A 21,427-nucleotide genomic window follows, 5' to 3' on the forward strand; every position below is an offset into this window, starting at 1 on the left:
CAAGAACAATCCAAGAACCATCAAGGCCAGACAAATGCGTAAAAAACATTCTGTAGAAAAGTTATGTAATGCCCAATTTATTCAGTTTATCTGCAGAAATGTTAATTTGGGGTCCAGTTACTCTTTAAATCTTGAACTGTTTTTTTTTTTTGTTAATTTAAAAGCACAGATTGTACACAGATTTATGTTGTTTTTTTTTTGAGAAATCAGATTTTTATTAGTCAACATTTTTCACAAGTCAGCAATGGTGAGAGAAGAAAATACTTCTAATGGAAATTAAACTGAGATAGCACATTTTGAAAATACAGAGAAATCACAAAATGAAAAGGCAACAGTAACAGTAAAAAGACAGTACATCCTCATCAATTTCTAGAGTTGTATGTATTTTGTAAACTTGAGATTAGGCTTTAAATGCTTTTGAACTTTAGGCAACAGATTGATCATAAAATAAAATCCTAAAATTAATAGAGGACAGGGTTTCATTTCAGTACAACCTCAGGTGTTACATAAATATATTTGTAAAAATGTTTTAGTTTTAATAAAGAGTTGTACCACATGAAGGTGCTGCTAAGCCATACAACTGCTGGAATTGTTTTCAGCACCTTGCTCAAAATACATTTTTAAATTGGCTTCTATATCTACTTTTTTTGTAAGAATACTATAAAAAGTATGCATAAGTCTTTTTGAATAAAAAAGTAACAGAAAATCTGATCTTTTGGGAGTTGTAATCAAAAATATAGGTTTATGTTACAACTAGAAAATTAAAATTCTGCTAGTAAGTCAATAATATATATATAGTTTTTCTTTGATGAATGACAACATTTTGACCCAGAGAAAAGCATTGCAAAGCAGAAATCTTTTTCTGTAATTTACTGCACAGAATACCAAGCCTTGTAACTACAACAGCTAAAAAAGCTCCAACATTTGGGTATCCATAAAGCTTTGACCATAGTGTTTCCCATAACAGTGCATATACTAAAACTTTACAAGCAGTAAAAAAGAAATTACAAATTCAAAACTTAAATACTTGGGCAGAAATAGCTGACACAATAGGAAAAAAGCATCTTTTACCATCACATAATTTAAGCTAACTAGTTAGAAAAATATCTATTGAGCCAGAAAAAAAGCTAGTTAGCTAGAAAAATAGTCAGCTAGCTAGCTAAAAAAAATTGCTAGTTTTGTAGCCAGTTAGCTACAAAAATAACCAGCTTGCTTTGTAGACAGATAGATAGATAGATAGAGAGAGATAGCTGGATAGAATATACTTATATGGATTAAATTAATTACTAGTGTCAAAATTTCACACAACAGTTTATTGTTGCATGTTATTATTATATTTTTCACCATTAGCTGTAAGCCATTTAATAAAGATAGAAAATGTGTCCTTGTGACTGACTCGGGACACGTAACTAACTTTGTTCTACACTGAAAAGCTTTCATGATACAAGGGTCAATAAAAAAAAAAAAATTGGTATCAAAATTAAAGAATAGTTAACCTAGCCCTAACCCTTAATCAGACAATGCTTTGACAAATTTGTTCTCACTTTTAATCCAGAAGTCCACATTTTTGGGATAATGTGACGCGCTCCAGCTTGTGAGTAGCAGAGTCGGTGTTGTGCCTGTCAGACTGATGGTGGGTGTTGAGGGGAGAAAAGACCTCTGGTCCGTCAGTGTCGGTGTCTTAACAAGGCTTCCACTTTGAACACAAACAGAAATCCAAAGTTAATGTAAACCTCCTTGCAGCTAATAAAGTCCTTTTTAAAAAGCATTAGATAAGTCTGAATTCTTACTTGTGTAATCCTGAGGAGACATCTGAGTGTTCATGACATTCTTGAAGTGCTTCAGCCAATCCTGTTGGTCACTCTCCGTCTCGCACGTAAACAGGAAGGAGCGGTCAGGTGTTTCTATAGTGATGCCATATTGCCAAGCGCCGTTGCAGTGGGTCCCAGGCGGTAAGCCGGCAGAAGCACTGTAATGGTGGTCATTGTTCCCCAGGAATACCTCACCTTTAGCGAAGGCGTCCTTCAAACACAGGCAAAATAAAAGAAAAAGGCAAACATTACAGGAAACATTTGGTTTTAATCATCTCCAGTAAACTATTTTTAGCATAATACTGTCCATTTTCCTTATTTTGTTAATGAATCAATTTTATTTTTATATGCCTGATTGGATATTCACACAATGAGAGTGAATATATTTTCAGTTTTATTTTATAACCATACCTTCATTGAGATTATAGCAAAAATATGCTGCAAAATGTCAAACCTTACCAAGTATTTTTGTCTAGTTTCTAGTGTAAATATCTTAGTGCACTTTAAATAAGATTAACTGGTGAATAACTTTTCAGAAAGATGCAGGAGCTTCTTTTAAGTCAATAATTCTTGAATATTTACAGAACTGGTTTAATATATTAGTATCTTACAGTGGGGTGAAAAAGTGTTTGCCCACTTCCTGAGTTCCTGTTTTTTTTTTGCATGTTTGTCACACCAAAGTGATTCAGAACGTCAAACCAGTTTAAATAATAGTCAAAGACAACACAAGGTAAACATAAAATGCTGTTTCTAAATGAAAGTGTTCATTGTCAAAAGCCAGACACTGTGCTGACATCAAAGAAAATTAGGAACAAATGAGAAAGAAAGTAATTAAAACCAGTCTGGAGCATCATACCAGCAATAAACCATGGTGGTTGTAGTTTTTCCTCTTTAGTAATAAACCTCTTCATTTAAAATCTTCATTTTGTATTTACTTGTATTGTCTTTAAAAATGGTTTGATGTTATGAGACACTGAAATGTGACATTAAAAAAAAAAGGAAATCAGGAAGGAATCACATTTACACTCCACTCTAAAATGGCAACATTTTAAACCAACCTTGTAACCATGTTGAATTTGTTCTGACTAGCTGTGGGCATTTATTGAATCATTTATCACTTATCGTGATAAATTTCATGATTGTCAAGATAAATGTTTTCAACCATCCCAAAATGTTCTTAAATAAAGTTACCTTGTCCCACTTTTTTACATGACCTAAAGAAGCATGTTACAAATGGGAACCTTTTTCAAGAGCATTACTGTGTTTGTGGGTCTGTGCTTGCTGTGACATACAGTCACAGTTACCTTAAAAAGACGTACAAAACGGTTCTTATTTCACTCTTATCTTTATCACAATAGCTCAGAAAAATATTGTGATAAAACCTTAGTCTATCGCCCACTCCTAGTTTTGACTATGGGTTCATGCAATTTTTTTTACACAAACTGAACTAAAATTATTATTTTTTTAAATCCATTTCGACTCAGTCTTGTGAGAACTACAGAAACCTGATTACTGAACAGGTTCAAATCATGGAAAAGTATCATCAAATTTTTCTAGCCACTGGTTAACCACAAACATGACTTCACCTCTATATTCAAAATGTTTAATATTGTTCTTAAAGTTCTGTTATCGTCCGAAAGTACTTGGCGAGATTCATGAAATTCAAAAATTGCAACCATTCACTTTTTACGACTTTGTATGGCTGCAGTTGAACCGGCGTGTGTGAACAGACTCTCATACCAGTGGATCTTTGAAGTACATCAGCCGTCTCTGATCCAGTGTGAACCAGCGCTTCTTGAAGCCTTCTGTTTGCTACGTAGACGAGCGGGGAAACAAAGCCAGAAACAGAGTCAGTTAGGTATTGTGCTCACATCGATAGCACTGTGTGTATTTTAAACCGAAGCATGCCGTGCTCTGGTTTGTTTCCAGAATGTGCTGGCTGGTCTAGAAACGAGGAAAGAAAAGTCCCAGAACTCTAAATTCTTTCTGCCAAACCATCAATCAATGATATCGGTGATATCGGTAAAGGCTTTCCACTGGAGTTCTTTCAGAGAACTCCTCTAAATATTGAGAGATTGTTTTCCTCACGTTTTGCCTGTGGGCTTGTGCCGAAACACATCTAACTCATGAATTAATTCAAATGAAATTGAATCAACTCAAAAAGCAGCAGGTTAATGAGTCATTTCATCTGCCTACATTCACAGAATAAAAAGACATACTTCTTTTTCCTGATTGTCTGGAGTTAAATCAGACCAAACTTCTCCTGTTTTCTACAGTTAGAGTTACCAAAATGATTTTATTTGCTATAAAAATGAGAGAAAACATTTCATAGGTTCATTTATTAATGTTTGAAAATACATTCAAACATATATATATATATATATATATATATATATATATATATATATATATATATATATACACACACACACACCCAATGATGATTTCTATGTATTTAAACAATGAGGGAAAGGCCAGACGATGATGTCATGACTTTGGAAACTTCTGATAGGTTAACTGAGTCATTTGAGCTAATTGGAGTCACACCAGTGGTTGTATTTTAAGGCCACACCTTAAAACACACTGCATCTTTTTTTCTTTTTGACATGACAGGAAAGCCAAGACATCAGGAAGAGAATTGTAGAGGTGCAAAAGTCTGATTCATCCTTTGGAACGATTTCTAGAAGTTGCTGAGTTCCTTTGTTTGAACTATTATACACAAGTGCAAACATCCATTTGCAGATGAACACAGTGACAAATATCTTAATCTTTGGAGGCATATTCCTGTGGTCTGATGAAACTAAAGCGGACCTTTTTGACCATAATGAGAATCATTAGGAGGAAGAACCGGGATGCTTGTATCATCCTAACTGTGAAGTACGGAGATTGGGAGTGTCAGGTTTTAGGGTTGTTTTGCTGGAGGAGGGACTGGTGCACTTCATAAAACAGATGCCATAGATGCAACATCTGAAGACATCAGGAAGTAGAAGCTTGGACACAGATTGGTCTTCCAAACGGACAATGACCCCAAGCTTACAACCAAAGTGATTACAAAGCAGCATAAGGACAACAAAGTCAATGTTCAAAATCCTACAGAAAATTTGTGGGTATATTTGAGAGAGCCTACAAACCTGACTGACCCTAAAGGCTTGACCCAAGTCAATCTTGCCAAATACCGAGGAATGTCAACTTCTGACTTTGCAGACATTAAAAAATAAATCCCTGACATATTACTAAATTAAAAGACGAGAGATTTGGGCTGATTAACCAACATAGACATGTGCCGGTACTGGTACAGACCTGCATGTTTACTCAAATCCTTACAAATGACTCTTTGTTCATTTGCACGGTGCATATCTGCCATCCGTGTTTGTAGTTGAGAGATGAGATTTAAGTGAGTTCTCACAAGGAAGCCTTTTATTTCCTCAGATACAGGAAAGGTGATACAGCAGGTTTGCTCAGTTGTCTACCATCCAGTCAGACAGGTAAAAATCGGTCACGTTGACAGCTGAGTTAACCTTTTAGCCATCTTTTTTCTTTTTCGTTTTTTGTTCCAATTAGGGACAGGAGATCACAAGCTGGAATAGTAGACATGTGTTTATCTTGTTAAATACTGATTCTAAAGGAAGACAGGATCAGTCTGACACACTCAGACTGCATAACAAATTGGACACAATTTAACTGAAGTCTCCAGTTTAGTTGCAGTAACAGAGATAATAAATAGACCACAAATCAGAATAAAAACGAACGCTGATTGCATGTGGATTATAGTACAAGTTGCTTTTCTATAATTAAAAATTTAAAGAAAACTCTAATTTGAGAAAATAAAATGAGGAAAATCAATTTTTAGTTTTTTGGGGGGAAATTGTAAGAGGCTTTTGTTGTGCTGGGGTAAATCAGTAAAGTAAAATAAATAAGTCATGGTGGAGTTACAGCCGTGCACATGTACAGGCAAGCAGCAGTAGATTTACTTACCCTGGGGCCGGTTTTTTCCATGTATCCTTCTTTGATAAAGTTTCGAGTAAGTTTGGGTACGAGCTGAAAAAAAAAATCACCAAGATTCTCAGTACGGTCAATAAATAAGCAGTAATTTTTAATTCCCAGAAAGTGAATAAGAGGGAAAAAAGAGTGATAATGTCTGCATTGTTAAAGGAATGCATATTAAAAAGAGGTAAATGCAAGAATGCATATTTAGAAAAGGTTAATGCGTCTACCTCGGCATCGGTTGCACCGGGAAAGGCCACTCTGAGATACTGAAGCTGAACGGCACGGATTGAATTAAACCAGTCAACAATTTCCTGAAGCAAACCGAGAAGAGAAAACATAAACAGTAAGCCAAGAATCAAAACTTTAAGGCAATCATTTATATTTCACATCTGGGCCAAAAACCAAATATATGATTAAAGTTCGTCTTGGTTTTTCCGGTCAGTTTAAGTGAACATCTCTTGTTTATATCTTTGTACATTTGCAGTTGGGCCACACTCTTGTGATTTTCAGGTAATGGATTGAACATTTTGAAATGTTTAAAGTCAAGAATTTTGTTGAACAACTCGACACGGCTAAGTTTCTCCATTACTGTTTTTCTGTGTTTCTTGGTTCTCATGATGCCGATTGTTCAATAATTTTCTTTACCAGACATCTGATTCATTTACACTGACTCCGAGGCAAAGTTACACGCATACAGACTCTGTTAAATAATTAGGTTACCTTTAACACAACCACACCAGGTTTTAAACTAAAAGGTGTTAAATTAAAAAGGGAAGTTTGGAAAAACTAAAATCATTTCCCCCACATTCACTTTGCAGTTATGCACTACTTTATATTGGTGTATGACACAAATTCCAATAAAATACATTTTATTATTGTAATTGTAGCAAAATGTGAGCATTTTTGTGGAAATTTTGTGGCGTCGTGCCTTTGTGGAGGTAGAGAAGATCGGGTTTTCATGCAACTATTGGGCATGAAATTGGGCCGATTTATTCACTGGCAGATTTAATGACGAATCTTTAATTTTAACTCACCCTCAACATTTTGTTACTAGATTTTTTGGCATTGTTGATGGAGAATTTGCATGAAATTCTTCATGAGCCCATATTACAGGGTTCTTGAGCTGAATTTGCCAACAATTAGCAATTTTGGATTTTATTTCTTAGTAGATCATCTCTTATATCACTGATATAAGACACAATAAATTGCATAATTTGTCATTCTTCTGTTTTCTTTCTCTTCCTACCAAAACCTATCTTCAGTCTGCTGCTTTGGTCTCAACTAATCCTCTTTTATGACGGACAATTTTGTTTACAGAGACTTCATAATTCAATTTCTTTGTCGTTTCTGTCTTGTTTATTTATATTTCAAACATTTTCCAGTTCCATTGGAAAATGGAACTTTCAGTTCATTAGAACATTAGAATATTTATATTTAAGAATGTGTTCCTGCATTACTTTGCCATCATCATAATATTGCTTGAAAATGGTCTCAAAACAACAATATTATCGTTTATCATGGTAACTTATGGGGCAATTTATCGTCCAGTAAAACTTATGGTGACCCTCCTAACTGGATATTAACAAAGACAACTGGCACAAAAAAAGTCTGATTAACATAATCAGTGCAAGTTGATTAAAATTAATTATAAAAACGTTTCAGGCAGGCTTAAGAAGTTTTGATATTTGAAACTGCAATTACAATTGAAGCTGTCACAAACTCACTACCTCATGAATTTAAAAAAGGGAATAAAAGTGCTAAAGGAAAGCTTGGTGCGCCACTTCCTTCCACTGTAACTCTCCCTGAAGTGGAAAGTCAGCTAAGCAAATCTGCAGATCGCTGCTAATGCAATGACACTGATCTGATTTCCTCAGTCCCGGGTGACAGACGGCAGCAAATAAATCACATACAAACACGGGACGGCTCAATGTATCCCACTGTGTTTCTGGATGACAGAAAATGATGGATGTGATGCTTGAATGTCATCTGATAATGGATTCCACCGGGAAGCAGAGACTGGCACAAATGATTGGCTCTTCCACGACTCCAGCGAGATAGTTAGAAAGCATATTCATCACATCTATCTAGACAGATAACAAGTAATTTAAATGATGCTTTACATTGTTTAATAGAGGTGGAGAAAAAAATTTTGATTCCACAGAGAATCATAATTCCTAGTCGTGGCATTTCTGAATTAATTCAAAATGCTCAAAAGTTGTTTTTTGTAAAATTACATTTTGTATAAATCTTTTTTATTTTAATTTTTTTGTTTAAGAAAAAGCTCGGCAGCAAAGCTAACTTAATGCTGGTAATTTAAGCTATAGAATTTTACACACAAACCTATTTTTCCCTAAATATAAAGAAAAATAAGATTTTGAAACAGTATGGAACCGCGTAAAATTCCTTTAAAAAATAAATGTTTTATATATATATATATATATATATATATATATATATATATATATATAATTTTTTTTTACATTGTCTTTTTCTCTTGTCAGTCACATGATTTAAACAGAATCTCTTGATCATCTGAATAGAAAAAACTGGTTTCTGAATCAAAAATTGTTCCTAAATTGAACTGCGACCCTAAAAGCCAGAATTGAACTGCTAGACACTGAATGATTGGTTTAAGTCAGGCTTCTGCTTTACAGTCATTACTAAGCAGAAAAACACCAAGTGTGTGTGATTCTCACCTTGCCATTTTCATGATACACAAAGATATTGCGGGTGCTGTAGTCTTTGAGGTAGGTGATCTGCAGGCCGTTGGGATTTCCGATCTTTTCTGGCTGGAATGTCGCATTGATAGTGTCCACCTTAATCACTGCTTTGGGCTCCTTAGCCTAAGCAAATCAGGAGAGGGTTATTCAAACTCTAAGTATAGTTAGCTGAATGTTGCTTTATTTAAACGTGACTAAGTGAGAGGCAGAAGGCAGTGAAAGTGGAGGGTAAGTCGAAGCGTTCTTAGCTGGTTGCTAATGGCAGACTGATGTCACTACAGACTGACCATCATATAATTACTCAAATCCCTGTTGTCTGCTGCCATGGCGCCCAATTGTGGCATCATGACCGGACCCAGCTCAAGCTAAATATAGATCAGTCAACTATGGAGTTCAACTATTTAGTAACAAGTAAAAAATAAAAAAAAGAAAAGTTTTAAAGCATTGTTGCTTTTTCAGACAAAATTCTGAGAACTTCCCAAACAAACTTGGGTGTTGGTTACCTGCGTTTCCTTAACAACTGTGTGCAAAATCCTTTTAGATATTACGCTAATGAAAAAAAACAACAATTTTGCAATTGTGGTGCTTCCTTTAAAAAAAGAAACTCAATTAAAAATTCATGCAGCGTCATCCTCCTCCTGCCACTTCCTGTTGACCTCTTTGTCTTTTCCAACAGTAGTAACATCCGGTTGTTGATCACGTGACTCGTGTGATGTGAAAAAATTGTTTTCATTTCAGTTTTGCGAAATCCGCTGATTTCAATTCAGCTGAAAAGCCACTTCATCCTAGCGCAAAGACAATTTATTGAAAAACTTGGCGTTTGGTGTTTTTCCATTACACAAATGTATTTGTGTAATTCTAAATTTGTGCGGTTATACAGGCAGTGGAGATGCAGCTAATGAAACAGAAACAACTGCTGGTGATTATTTATACTGCTCTGTTTCAAATCCTAGTTTGAAAACCAGTGAGATTTCCTTACTGGTCCACTCAGTGACAAAATTCAATACTATTAGAAAGGCAAATTAAACACAATGCATCTCTGCCATTTGTCCATTCAAGTTATTGTAAGTAAGAAGGAAAACAATCAAATTGTATCCTTCAACCAATAACCCATTTTTTTCCCCCTTTTTACCTTTGTCAGCAAATTGAAAACTGTTTCCAGATTTTTGTCAGTATGGTGACACATTTGGAAAACTCATAATTCACCGAGTTACTTCAAAAGTTTTGCAAACACTGGTTTAGACAATCAGAGGCCACAGTTGTTCTACTTTTTAAGCTTTTATAATTTTTGTGTTTTTATAAACTGACTGTGGAAACTCAGAAACTGGCTACATGGATGTGCTTAATAATAAAAATTTTATGTGTGCAGAGCATCAAGGTTTTTTAATCTGACAGTTGATTATAGACATCACTGCAGTGATTATCACTTTGTCAAATATTCAGATCATAAAAGGCTGTTTGTAATAATAGACATCAGATAATACATGATATGCTGGAACACACAAAGTCCTTATTGTTATGGGAACATTAACTGGGTGTTTTTATTTTTTTGTGTCCTTTATACACAGCATTTGTTTCCAGCTTCTGAGAATAATCATTTTGGATGGTGAACAGTTCGGACAGACTCTTCAGTAAACGTGTCTGAACTTGCACAAACTCAGTGGAGAAGGCAAATCCTCATTTTGCTGTCTCATTTTGTCAGTTCAAAACATATAAACTGGACTGAACTGAATGGAATACAGTTGAACTGAACTTGTGAATACGAGAGACCAAACCCTAAATCATACAGAAATAATTTGCGAATATACTTCTTATCTATAAACTCTTTTATATTTAGGGGTATTTGTGTAGTGGGTGTAGACTAGAGCAGAATGTACTTTAAGGTCATTTTACCGAACTGGATTCTCACGAACTGCTGCTTACATCATATTTGGTGTAGTACTTCAGATTGCCCTCTCTTTCAGAAAGGACGAATCGCCTGCTCAGAAACTGCCCGTTGTTCCGCCCCCTTTTCATCAACGTGCCCTCTCTCGCTTCTGGAGGATGCAAGCAAACCTTATTATTCAAGGGCAAGGGCTTTTTTTTTTTTTAACAGTACATGTGAGGGTTTGTGTGCGCTCACCTGATTCATACGTCAAGCTTTTCCCAGGTTTCGAGAACTCTTTCCTCTCATACTTCGCTCTGATCCACTGCTCTCTCAGCACTCTGAGCAAACACGAACAAAATGGAAAGACACACACTTAAGAAACACACGAATTGATCAAACGGTAAATGGACTGAGGCTATGTAATGCTTTCCTTGTCATATTAACCTCAAAGGTCTTTGAGAGGTCAAGTTGACCTCTCAATAAAACTCACAGATATGCGCGCAGTCGTACACCAAAGCAAAGACATGTTTACTGATAACATTTCCTCTGCATTTTAGTTAGCGTTGCCGATTAAAAGAGGAATGAAGATATGTAAAAGATGATTTTTTTTTTGCATTCTTTTAAACCAAAACTTTTGTAAGGCACTGTAGAGAAAGAGGACCATCCATGTGATAAGCCACACATTCAAAGATCACATCCATTTTGCATAACGTTACTTAAGCTCTGATAGTTGCATGTGGAGCTGTGGTTACTCACTGACAGTCCTTGTGGGTTGGTTTGTAGTAGTAGACTGGAACATCCGCCTCATACTTTGCCTTCATTAGCTTATTTCCATTTTCAGCCATGAACTATCTCACACACACACAACACATATAAAAAAGACAGTATTAAAGTACGAATGACGCCCCAGCACAAGAATGAACAGAACAATAACAGGAGGACACATTAGGCAAAATAAATTTGGACGTTTTGGAATATATTCCATCTTAAAGTTCATTTCTACAATCACAGAATTCATCTTTTAAAATTTCCACATATATTTTCTTAGAAACTGATGTTAAAAGGGCGGTATGTGGTGAGCATGTGGTTTTCTGACCACATGCTGCCATTTTATATCACAATCAGTTACCTTCAGTTGTTTAAAAAATGCTATATGTGACTTATGACTTAAAAGAAACTTTACTTTGATATTTAACATCTTTAAATTGGACCTCTGTCTCTTTAAGAAGCTGCTGCTCTTTCTGAAACTCTGCCTCCAGGAAGTCATCACAACATGGCTCCTCTATTAACCATTTAACAACATGTTTACTAGCATTGCTCTGAGAACTAGCTCCTATAATGAGCTCAGCAGATGTGCAGTTCCAAAAGCTGTTTGCTAATTGCTGCTAGCTAGTCTGGAGGAGCTGAGTGGGAAAGTCATAGGTCAGGACTGCTCTGTAATGCAGACGCTCAGAAGGAGGAGCTTCATCTTGAAGGTGGAGCTAGGTCCAACACAGCTGAATGGTTACCATGGGAGATTAAAGGAGATTGTCAAACACGCATGGAAAAATTAAGGCAAAACTCCAGGTATGTTTTTGATGAGGGAATAACATCATTACATGATGTAAAGCTAAAAATAAATAAATAAATAAATTTAAAATAATACTGCCACTTTAAGTACAACAGTTAACACATTTCTGAAGTCCTGGTTTAATCTGAAACTAATAATTGTCCTGTGGGTTTTGTTAGTCCTTTAAAGTTTTTTTTGTTATTTACCATACCAAAAGGTTATGGTTCTTTGCTTGCCATAACAAATTACCATAAAAGTGCATAAAAGTGGGATTTTATTCATCGTTTTCAATTCATTTACTTTGGTGTGGACATTCAGAAGTTGTATGTTTTGATTTGTTAGTCAACACAAAGCTTTAATATCTAAGTTGCTTGGCATGCTCTCCCTTTGCCAAAAGCTTTACTGCTCCATGCTTTTGTTTCTTCATGTAAAACTAGTTCCAAAACACCTTCTCACTTCCTGCTGGGCAGTTTTAATAGAAAATCTATGACACGACAAGTGAGATCCTGAAAGCATACAAAATTTAAGAAAAATATGTCTGTACATTGACTACACAAAGCTACCCGAGTGTGAACTTGAAACAACCAGATTGAAAAGAACTAAAAAGCAAAAGCACACAAGAAGTAAAGCAACTTTCTTTGCCTCTCACCACCTTATGCATCCTTTCAAGGAAGCTGAAGTGATTAAAATTATCTGCTGGATTTGTGTGAGAGAAATTAAGTTCACATCACACTGATTTAGAAATTCTAAAATTATTCCTCGATCGGCCTGATTTCTCCCAAAAGGTCAGAAAGCAAATACTGGGAAATTAGCATGATCAACATTAAACTTTGGCTATTTGCAATGTAAATTGATCAAATTAATTTAAATGGTAGATTAAAGAGTTGCATAAATGATTATAAATTGATAAAAACAAATGTTTGGTGTGAATAGCTATAGATGGAATAAACACATGTTGAATATATTTTATTGTTGTTTTGAGCTTCCATGTAGATGAAAAGCAGCTTTAAGCTTAATCTGGTGTAATTTTCCAATTGACTAACTTTTGTGAAGATTAATGTGCTTACACATTGTCCCTGCTAAATAAATAATAAAACCAACAAACAATAGTGAAAAATCGTAAGGGAGGAGCAAAGCTAACAACTAGCCAGACAGACCCAAGTTTTAGCTAATTTTGGCCATTTAAAATGCTAGCATCCGTTGAATATAATGATAGCTTATCAAAAGGCATTGTAACTTTGGTACAGCAACATGTACATCGTTCAGTTAAGGCAACACTGATCAACTTAATCTCTATATAACATTGTATATAGTTATACTGTTTTTCCCTTTGAGCTTTAAGCTGTTCAAATTAGCTAACATGACTGTCAAGCTAGCCTTTAGCCTTCCAACTCAGCTGAGTAGCTTTCTCCCCTTTATGAAAACTCACTGTGTTAAAAGTACAACTACTGATGATAACCACTTTTTTTTGTAAATCTATAAAATGGCTCCCCACACAGAAAACCACAAGCTTTCAGAAAAAAACAAGAAAATCACGACTCAGCTGGGAAATTTGGAGAATTTACAAATTAGGCCCTAAGTGCAGTGAAAGTATTTATCCTGGAAGCAGTCATGAACAGAACCTTGTAGTATTTACTAGAAATTTAGCAGCAGAGCTAATACTTTGTTGGGCCAGTCAAAATAAACGGCACATTAAGAAATTGAAAAACTACAGGTTTTTTTTTTTAGCATAATATAGATGTTTTATTCTTCCAAATGATCTATTCTTGCCTCTATGAATTTGCCTCCTTATTTACTCAACTGTCTCACATACTTTCTCTCCTCTAAAATGAATAAATAAATAAAAACTACATTGTAACAGATGAGATCCTGGGAGTTGCTGGTTTTGACCTCTGACCTGAACCTCCTGGTCCTCCCAGTGGGACAGTCTCAGGGACTTGACTTTGCAGATTTCAGGGATGTTGCGATGGATTCCAGAGCAGTCCAGACAGATGAACACACCAAGGGAGCAGGAGCCCCAACCCGGATCTGCAGCAGGTTAGAAAGTCAAAAAAAAAAAGAAAGAAAGAAATTGAAAGACCAGAATAGAGTTCTGGTGCTATACGTATAAAAGGAGATTCTAGATATTCAAATTTAAAACTCGAGGGTAAGATGTAAGTGTTACCATCGCTAAATGTGACAGTAAAGAGACACAGTACGTCTGAAAAGTACTCAATGTTCTTCATGTTTCTTCACATTTGTGGAATGTTATAACCTGACTTCAAACTCTGTTAAATTAATTTACTTCCTCAAACTTCTACACACTAACACTCCATGACAATGTAAGAAAAAAAAGAGCATTTTGCAAACTGGTTAAAAAGAGAGAGAAAAAATCCTGTTTGGGTAAATGTTTACAGCCTTTGCTTAACACTTTGTTGAGCCACCTTTGGCAATAATTACAGCCTTTTTGAAAATGATGTCACAGCTTTATTTAGACAGTTTGGTTCATTCTTCTTTACTAACCTGATGGAGTTTCAGCCTCCATCAGGTTGGACGGCAGACGCCTGTCAGATGTTCAATGGGACTTAAAGCTGTGTTATGTAACTTTTATAAATGTTTAAACATACATATTAAAACTGTCACTATGTTGTGACAGTTTGGTATGAAAGAGATAATCTGTGAACAAAACTGAGCTGCTCTGCCTTCTCCCAGTGCTGACTAGAAACAACCAATCAGAGCCAGCAGGAGGGTCTTAGTGCTGCCAATTATATTGACGTACACGCTACTCACTACCCTCTTCTTAATGAAATTGCAAAACACTCAAAAACTTTCGCCCCCCCCCCCACATTGTCATTTTGGAGTATTTGTGTGTAGAATTAGACTAACTCTATTTGGAATGAGGTTGGAACATAAAACATGGGAAAACTGAGGTGATTTGAAAACTTTCTGGATGCACTGTACTTCCAGTCCTATTGTTTATGTGTATTTTTGCAGAAAATCAGCGCTGTTTGATGTTTTAGATGTTTTAATTCAATGAAAGAAAATCGGGATGTAGCGAGAGCAATGCAAAAAATGTAATGTTAAAACATGAAGGATCACATGAACTCAATACGAATTAATTTACTAGGAAAAGGAAAAATACATCTATTTTGGTAAGGTAATTTTAATTAGATAGCATATTTTCAGCAACAAGGCATTTCAAGGGCTTTAGATGAATTAGAGGAAATACAATCAAAACAACAAGAACAAACAAACCAGAAGAAAAGCAAAAGAAAAACAACAAAAGTAATTCACAATTATAACCTAACAGGAGTTTCTTTTAGGAATAAGAATAAATATTCCACAATTTATAACCTGATAGGAGTTTCTCTGGGTCTTTTTGTTCTAACTTGTAGGTTTTGTTTCCTGTTCTGCGTTGAGTGAAGTGTAGATGTTCCTGTTCTGGTTTGCTGGACAACAAGAATAAAATAAATACTCCACATTTCTAAATGTGATCTTAGTAGAACATAAATCCTGATCACATGTGTTATCGCTTTAAAAGCATTTTGGAATGACGTTCGCAGCCAGACAGCAAATCAAAGTAGTTGCTAGGTGAGGATAAAATACTTAAACTCAATAAACCCTTTAACTCTAATCGTAAGGCTCCCCTGGAACAATGCCACGCAAAACAGGAAATCTTCCAGGTTCATTTGTTTATCCTGTTCCTCTAAGCTAAAAGATTTAGAGAGTTATCCTTTCATTGCTTTGTCTTCCCCCCAAAAAAACACCCAATCTTGACAGTAAACACAGCTTGTGTGTGAAAGACCGCCTTGACCTTATCAGGAGAAATTATTGATGTCTGAGCAGGAAGAACATTCTTTCAGTTTTCCAAATGAGTCGGAAGCAGACTGGAGTTCAGATGTGGCCGGTTGGTCAATACCGATCCCTGACTGCCTCCTAAACCAAAGTCTCTGAAGGCTCCCAAAAAGCACACAGAAGGACCATCTTTAGTTACCCAACGACAAACAAGAAGGAAGGAGGTGAGCTGAAGCTTAACCAGACGGTCGTTAAAGTACATCAGACCAGCCCACACCTTTACACTTCCTTAAGATGCAGACTCTGAGATGAAACGACAATCTGGCTGTGACATAAATCCTCACCAACGGCACGGCTTCACTCACGTTTTGCTTTGCAAATTAGCGTGCTTATTGTTCAGAAGCTAGTATAGAACTAAAAAAAAAACAGAACATGACTGTTGAGCTCGTTTTAATTTTGGCTTTGTAGCTGGAAGAGAAGTGTACACCTTTAAGGTCAACACCATATGGATCAATAAAAACATCAACTATTTATTTCTTCATTCCAATTCAAAAAGTAAAACTCATTTCTCCACATTTTGATCCAACAGTGATTCAAAAGGGATGTTTATCCAGTTTATGTTTATCTTTGTTTACAACACGCTGGCGCTACACGCTGAGAGTGAGATGTTTTTATGTTTTATGTTTACAGACATCTTTATGTTGGCACCTTAAAATATTGGCTGTGTTTGACAGAACAGTATGTTTGTACGTGTGATATTGGTTATTTTAGATCTCCTTCTTAGAGCTGTTTTTAAGATAGTGTGCTAAAAATGTCGGCGTGCGCCTGAATCATGACAAATAAACAGAATCTTGAAGAATCAGATGATTATTAATTACACCCAACAATGGCTCAAAAGTCCAGGTTCTCAAGAAAAAAGGGAGAAAATAAAGAATTTTTAAACACAGAAACGTCACATTTTACTGTCATCCAGTGGACGGTTACTGCTATGCAAAAGAAACTGGCTGGTCACCCGACCTAGCATCCAAACAAATTTATGGAAAGTTAAGTGGAAGGAAAATGCATTGTAGAATAACATCGAATAACTGCAGAAGGATGGTATTCAGATAATCTTCTTAGCACATTAGCGGGATGAGGATGTTTCAATGCCACAATGCACCAATTCATGCAAAAGGAGCCCCAACCGAGTACTGAGTGCTTTTATTACATTGGGTTTTTTTTTTTTTGGTTTTTTTTTGCTGAATTAGGAATATTTTTGGTGATCATATTCCATCAGATTTCTCTGTATTTAATGGATCTATAACTTACTTCAAATGAGTGTTGGTGTTCCAACACTGAGTTACATGAAAATATTTTTTGGAAGTTGTCTCTGTGTTTTCAACTGAATTAGGATTATTTTTGCAGCGCTGAATCCAAAAATGAGTGTTCTCAGTCAGGTCTGGGTTTTTTTTGTTTTGTTTTTTTTTTCTTTCTAATTTGATTCAGAAAAATTTGATTGACTTTTTTGTGACATCATCAGTTCATTTCCATTAATATTTCACATCCAAACAAAGGTTCTAGGATAATTTTTTATTTTAATACAGAGTAATTCAGAGTGTATTCCCTAAATGTTACAAACTTGGATTTCTGTAAACTGAATAACAATTTACAGAATTGTTACTCTGTAAGAATAGCAGTTCTTACAGACTAAGGACATGTGAATTGAACATTAACTCTCCGTCTCTTTTCTGTCCTGATGGAATCTCTCCCTCTGCTCTTCACTCGTTGATCCAGATTCTCAGCAAACCGATCCAGATGTCAGAACAAGTCCTGCATTTTGATGCTCATGTTGCTCCATAGATCAGAAAGTTGACCTGATTGAGCAAAACCAAAGTGATTTTTGGATTCAGCTCATCAAAATGACCCTGAAACAGTTGTAAAACCACAGACAATATTTTTTTTGTCTGTTGACCAGTGTGATTAGTGAACTTATATTTCTCCAGTGGATTTTAGCATTAAAATGTTCAGATAGTCTTTGCTGTATAGGAGGAAAAAAAAGAAAATAAAAGGCAGATCGTACTTTTTTGGGGGCTTGACTGAAAAGAAAGGGTGTGTTCTGTGCAAGTCCTACACTGCCCTACACTCAAGCATGTGGAATCTTGTTCAAATCTCATGGCTTTTTCTTTTTTTTTTCTTCTGGATGCTCCACGTTGCACATACCAAGCAGAACGAGGCCCGTACAACTTCACCTGAGCTCTAGTTGAAGTTGAATTCCCAGCATTCTTTGTCACATATTTTCAAATCAGACACCAATGTGCAAGATTTCAAGCTAAACCAGTGGCGGCTGTGACCGTCCTGTGCAGCCTAAATGCCTTGGCATTCACCAAACACTTAACTGGAACAGGTAACACTGATTTTCTTCAACCTACCCAGCGCGCCGCAGTCTGCGCAGACGTCATTTCCCGGCTTTTGCAGAATCTCTTTAAGGGCTCGGATTGCTCTTTCGTTTGTCGACATTTCGGCGTTTAGATCCCTTATCCGCCGGTTTGAAAAGAGAGAGGAGGGAGAGAGAGAGAAAGGGTGCAGCAGGGCAAAAAGACAGAGAGAGAGAGAGAGAGAGAGAGAGAGAGACTTTTAAGGCAAAAGGTGTGCCGACTCGCGCCTCCCTCCTTGAGGTGAGGACAAGTCCGCACAGGTAGGCCCGATGTGCGGCCGCAGCACAGACTTTATGCCTCCAGGTGAAGGAAAAGCAAATCAAAGCTTCTCCGTCCAGTCACACGGTGAAAAACGAAACATAATCCAAACTTTTCAATTCCCCAAATCGTACACCTCTCCTGTAATCCCTAGTGAGAGCGGCGGACAGATTGCGCTCTACCTCCGGCCGGACTGCATGTGTTGAACGGAGAGAGTCAGACGCCACACTAGGAAGTGAAGCGCCGAGGTTGTTCCAACACGCTGTTGTTCCGCATATTATGCGGTTAGATCGCATATCACTCCCGCAGCTGTGTAAATCTATGCAAATGCTCTGCTGCTCTCAACACGTGAGCTTTCATGTTGATGCAAAAGAGAGACAATTGTTTGTAATTTTCACAGAATAAATCATTTCTACGCATTTATAAATAAACGCCGCCATTAAACAAGTAATTTCAGTTGCTGAAAGTGAAAAAAAATAAAATAAAAAATTCAGGATGTGGGTGAACTAGACCATACAGTCACCACATTTTTGCCATCAATTCATTTTTCACTTCTATGTTTAGAAATGCTTGAATGCTGAGATGTTTGTGGGTTAATAAAAGAAGTACATTTGGGTTTCGTGTGCTTTAAATAAGAGACATAAAAACTGGGTTATGTTTCGAAGATGTATTTAAAGTTTGGGACGTCAAAACACATACATATCTGTTTAAGTTTTACACCAGGGGCGTCAAACTCATTTTATCAAAATACATCAAATATATATAAGAAATCTGAATGTTCTTAAAGGGCCGGTAGCATGCATTGATAAAACCCACTAAACTGTAAAAATATCAATAAATAGCTTTTCACCATTCAAAAAGCTTCTCTTTAAATTAGATAATATTGGATATCTTTTCAGTCCACCCAGGAGTTTGTAAATATTTTGGGCCATTTGTTTATGTTTTTTTTTCAATCAAAATTACAGATTTTGTGATGCTAATTTAAAAATATTAGTAAGGAATTTTTATGATATTTGCACTAATGTACCATGATATATGTAACTTTTTATTATTCACCAGGTCAATCATGGACTATAACTTGACATAAGGCTGAGGCAGCAGCCACTTAAACCCAAAGTTTTTGGCCAATTTTTAGACAAAAATTGCAGTAAAAATCAGGAATAAAATCTGGGAATCACGTTAATTTTGTACGATTTTTGCAGATTTGTGAAAAACTGGAGGGACTAATTGATGTGATCTGGAGTCTAGAGGGCCACATAAAAAGTTGCAACGGGCCAGATTTGGCCCCTGGGCCTTGAGTTTGACACACGTGTTTTATACCATTTGAAATTAAAACCTCCAGCTGTATGTGCATCTGTATAAACACTCAGTCTTTTGAGCATCCATAATGCTCAAAAGACACATAATGTATTATAAATAGATGCCATAAGCATCAAGCAAACTTTAAACTTTAACAGCTGTAGAGCAGCATGATGTCGGTTTAAAATAAATTCTGATAACGTCATTAATGATGGGAAGTTCAAGTCTTTTCAGAGAGCCAGCTCTTTTGGCTCGTCTCCCAAATGCCTGTTACTTTGCCATCATCGATAGCCTCGTATTTAAACTCATGAGCTATGAATGTTTTCTATGTTAATAAAATACTTTTGCATTTGCTTTTTTTATGAGAAGCCTTATACTTTCTTAATTTGATGTATTTATTCTGTTACGACAGCAGGCCTTTTTTTTATTTTGTGAGGAATTCTAATCAAACTTTTAATTTTCATAAAAAGAAAACAAGAACAAAAAACAAATGAACAAAATACTGCTAGCAAATCTACTAAACAGAAACATAAAAACAGAACCAAAGAATGTTTTTTTAAAGACAAGCCATCGTGCTCCCAATCAAAACGTTTTGAGCAGGGCGGAGCTACTGAGAGTGAGAGCTGAGCAGCAAAAGAGGAGCCAGCTCTCACCTCATGGGAGTCTGTTTTTTAGCATGACCCATCACTAGACATTTAACTGTGCTTCTCATATGTGCTTCCACCCCTCTGTAGCCTTTAGCATTTTGGGCTATGCCATTTGTTGTTGTGAGACGACAAATGGCACTGTCGTCTCACAACAACAGGCTAAAATTACACTGGCAAGTAAAATGTTAAGTTCAGAATACTTTGAATATATTGGGCACCCCTATTATATTCATAAAGGCCTTGAGAGATGTAGAACATGTTCATATTCCTATATGACCAACTATCTCAACCTTTTGATCCCAACCCAGCCCTGAATGGATGAGGTCTGGACACAGATAGACCTCTGAAGTTGTGCTGTGGTATCTGGGAACAAGATGATAGCAGCAGATGCTGGAAGTCTTGGAAGTTACGAGGTGGGCCCTCTGTCATTTGGACTTGTTCTTCACCTTCCAGAAATGCTCAGTCGGATTGAAACCTGGACAGAAACACCTTGTACTTGTGCTATTCAAACACTTGACACGTGTCAGTCTTGCTCAAATGCTAATGCTATTCCACCTTCTGACATATCAGCTATGCAGCCATATATCCCCTGCACAACAACAACGTCTCTATCTGCAGCTGTCAGTGGACATTATGTTATGTCTAGTGGAAACGGACATATTCCATAAATTAGAATGAGTCTGGTGAGTCTAGTTTGTCATATTAAAAGTAGCTTTTGAAAATAACAACCTTTCAGAAGATGTTAAGCAAACTTAAATTGGTCTGATTAAGTATTTTAATTTTAAATGTCATGCTTCCACTAACTGTTGGAAAAATTATCATTACTACGAGAAATAAAGGTATTAACACATCAGTCTGTGTAATTAATCTACACAACGGTGATAGAATTACTGAAAGAAAGGCCTTTTCAATATTATTTAAATTTCTCTAATGGGTGTGTATATTAATTTCCAAAAATACATAATAAAAAGGAAAGTACTTCAGTTAAAGTACCAATAAATCACAACTTAAAAGTGGAAAGGCATAAAAAAACAGATCTTCACTTCAGTATTTGTAACTGTTTCCATAGAAATTATGCAAAATGTTTAGAAATCATGTGTT

At 36.1% G+C, this 21,427-nt stretch overlaps 1 protein-coding gene across 1 annotated transcript; it reads right to left on the reverse strand.

The window, feature by feature from the left end:
• Nucleotides 1-190: 190 nt before the first annotated feature.
• LOC106962653 (arf-GAP with dual PH domain-containing protein 1) lies at nt 191-18,624 on the reverse strand. Its single transcript, XM_015057198.1, has 11 exons — nt 18,117-18,624; nt 13,832-13,962; nt 11,142-11,233; nt 10,641-10,723; nt 10,442-10,554; nt 8,495-8,641; nt 6,026-6,109; nt 5,787-5,849; nt 3,552-3,623; nt 1,791-2,022; nt 191-1,696 (listed from the first exon to the last, which is right to left on the reverse strand). The coding sequence occupies exons 1-11, from the start codon at nt 18,202-18,204 to the stop codon at nt 1,668-1,670; spliced, it is 1,134 nt and encodes a 377-aa protein (XP_014912684.1). The 5' UTR covers nt 18,205-18,624; the 3' UTR covers nt 191-1,667.
• Between the last annotated feature and the right edge of the window lie 2,803 nt (nt 18,625-21,427).

Source organism: Poecilia latipinna, unplaced genomic scaffold (assembly GCF_001443285.1).
Source record: "Poecilia latipinna isolate Pla-1442-1.1 unplaced genomic scaffold, P_latipinna-1.0 Scaffold1443, whole genome shotgun sequence".
NCBI lineage: Eukaryota > Metazoa > Chordata > Actinopteri > Cyprinodontiformes > Poeciliidae > Poecilia > Poecilia latipinna.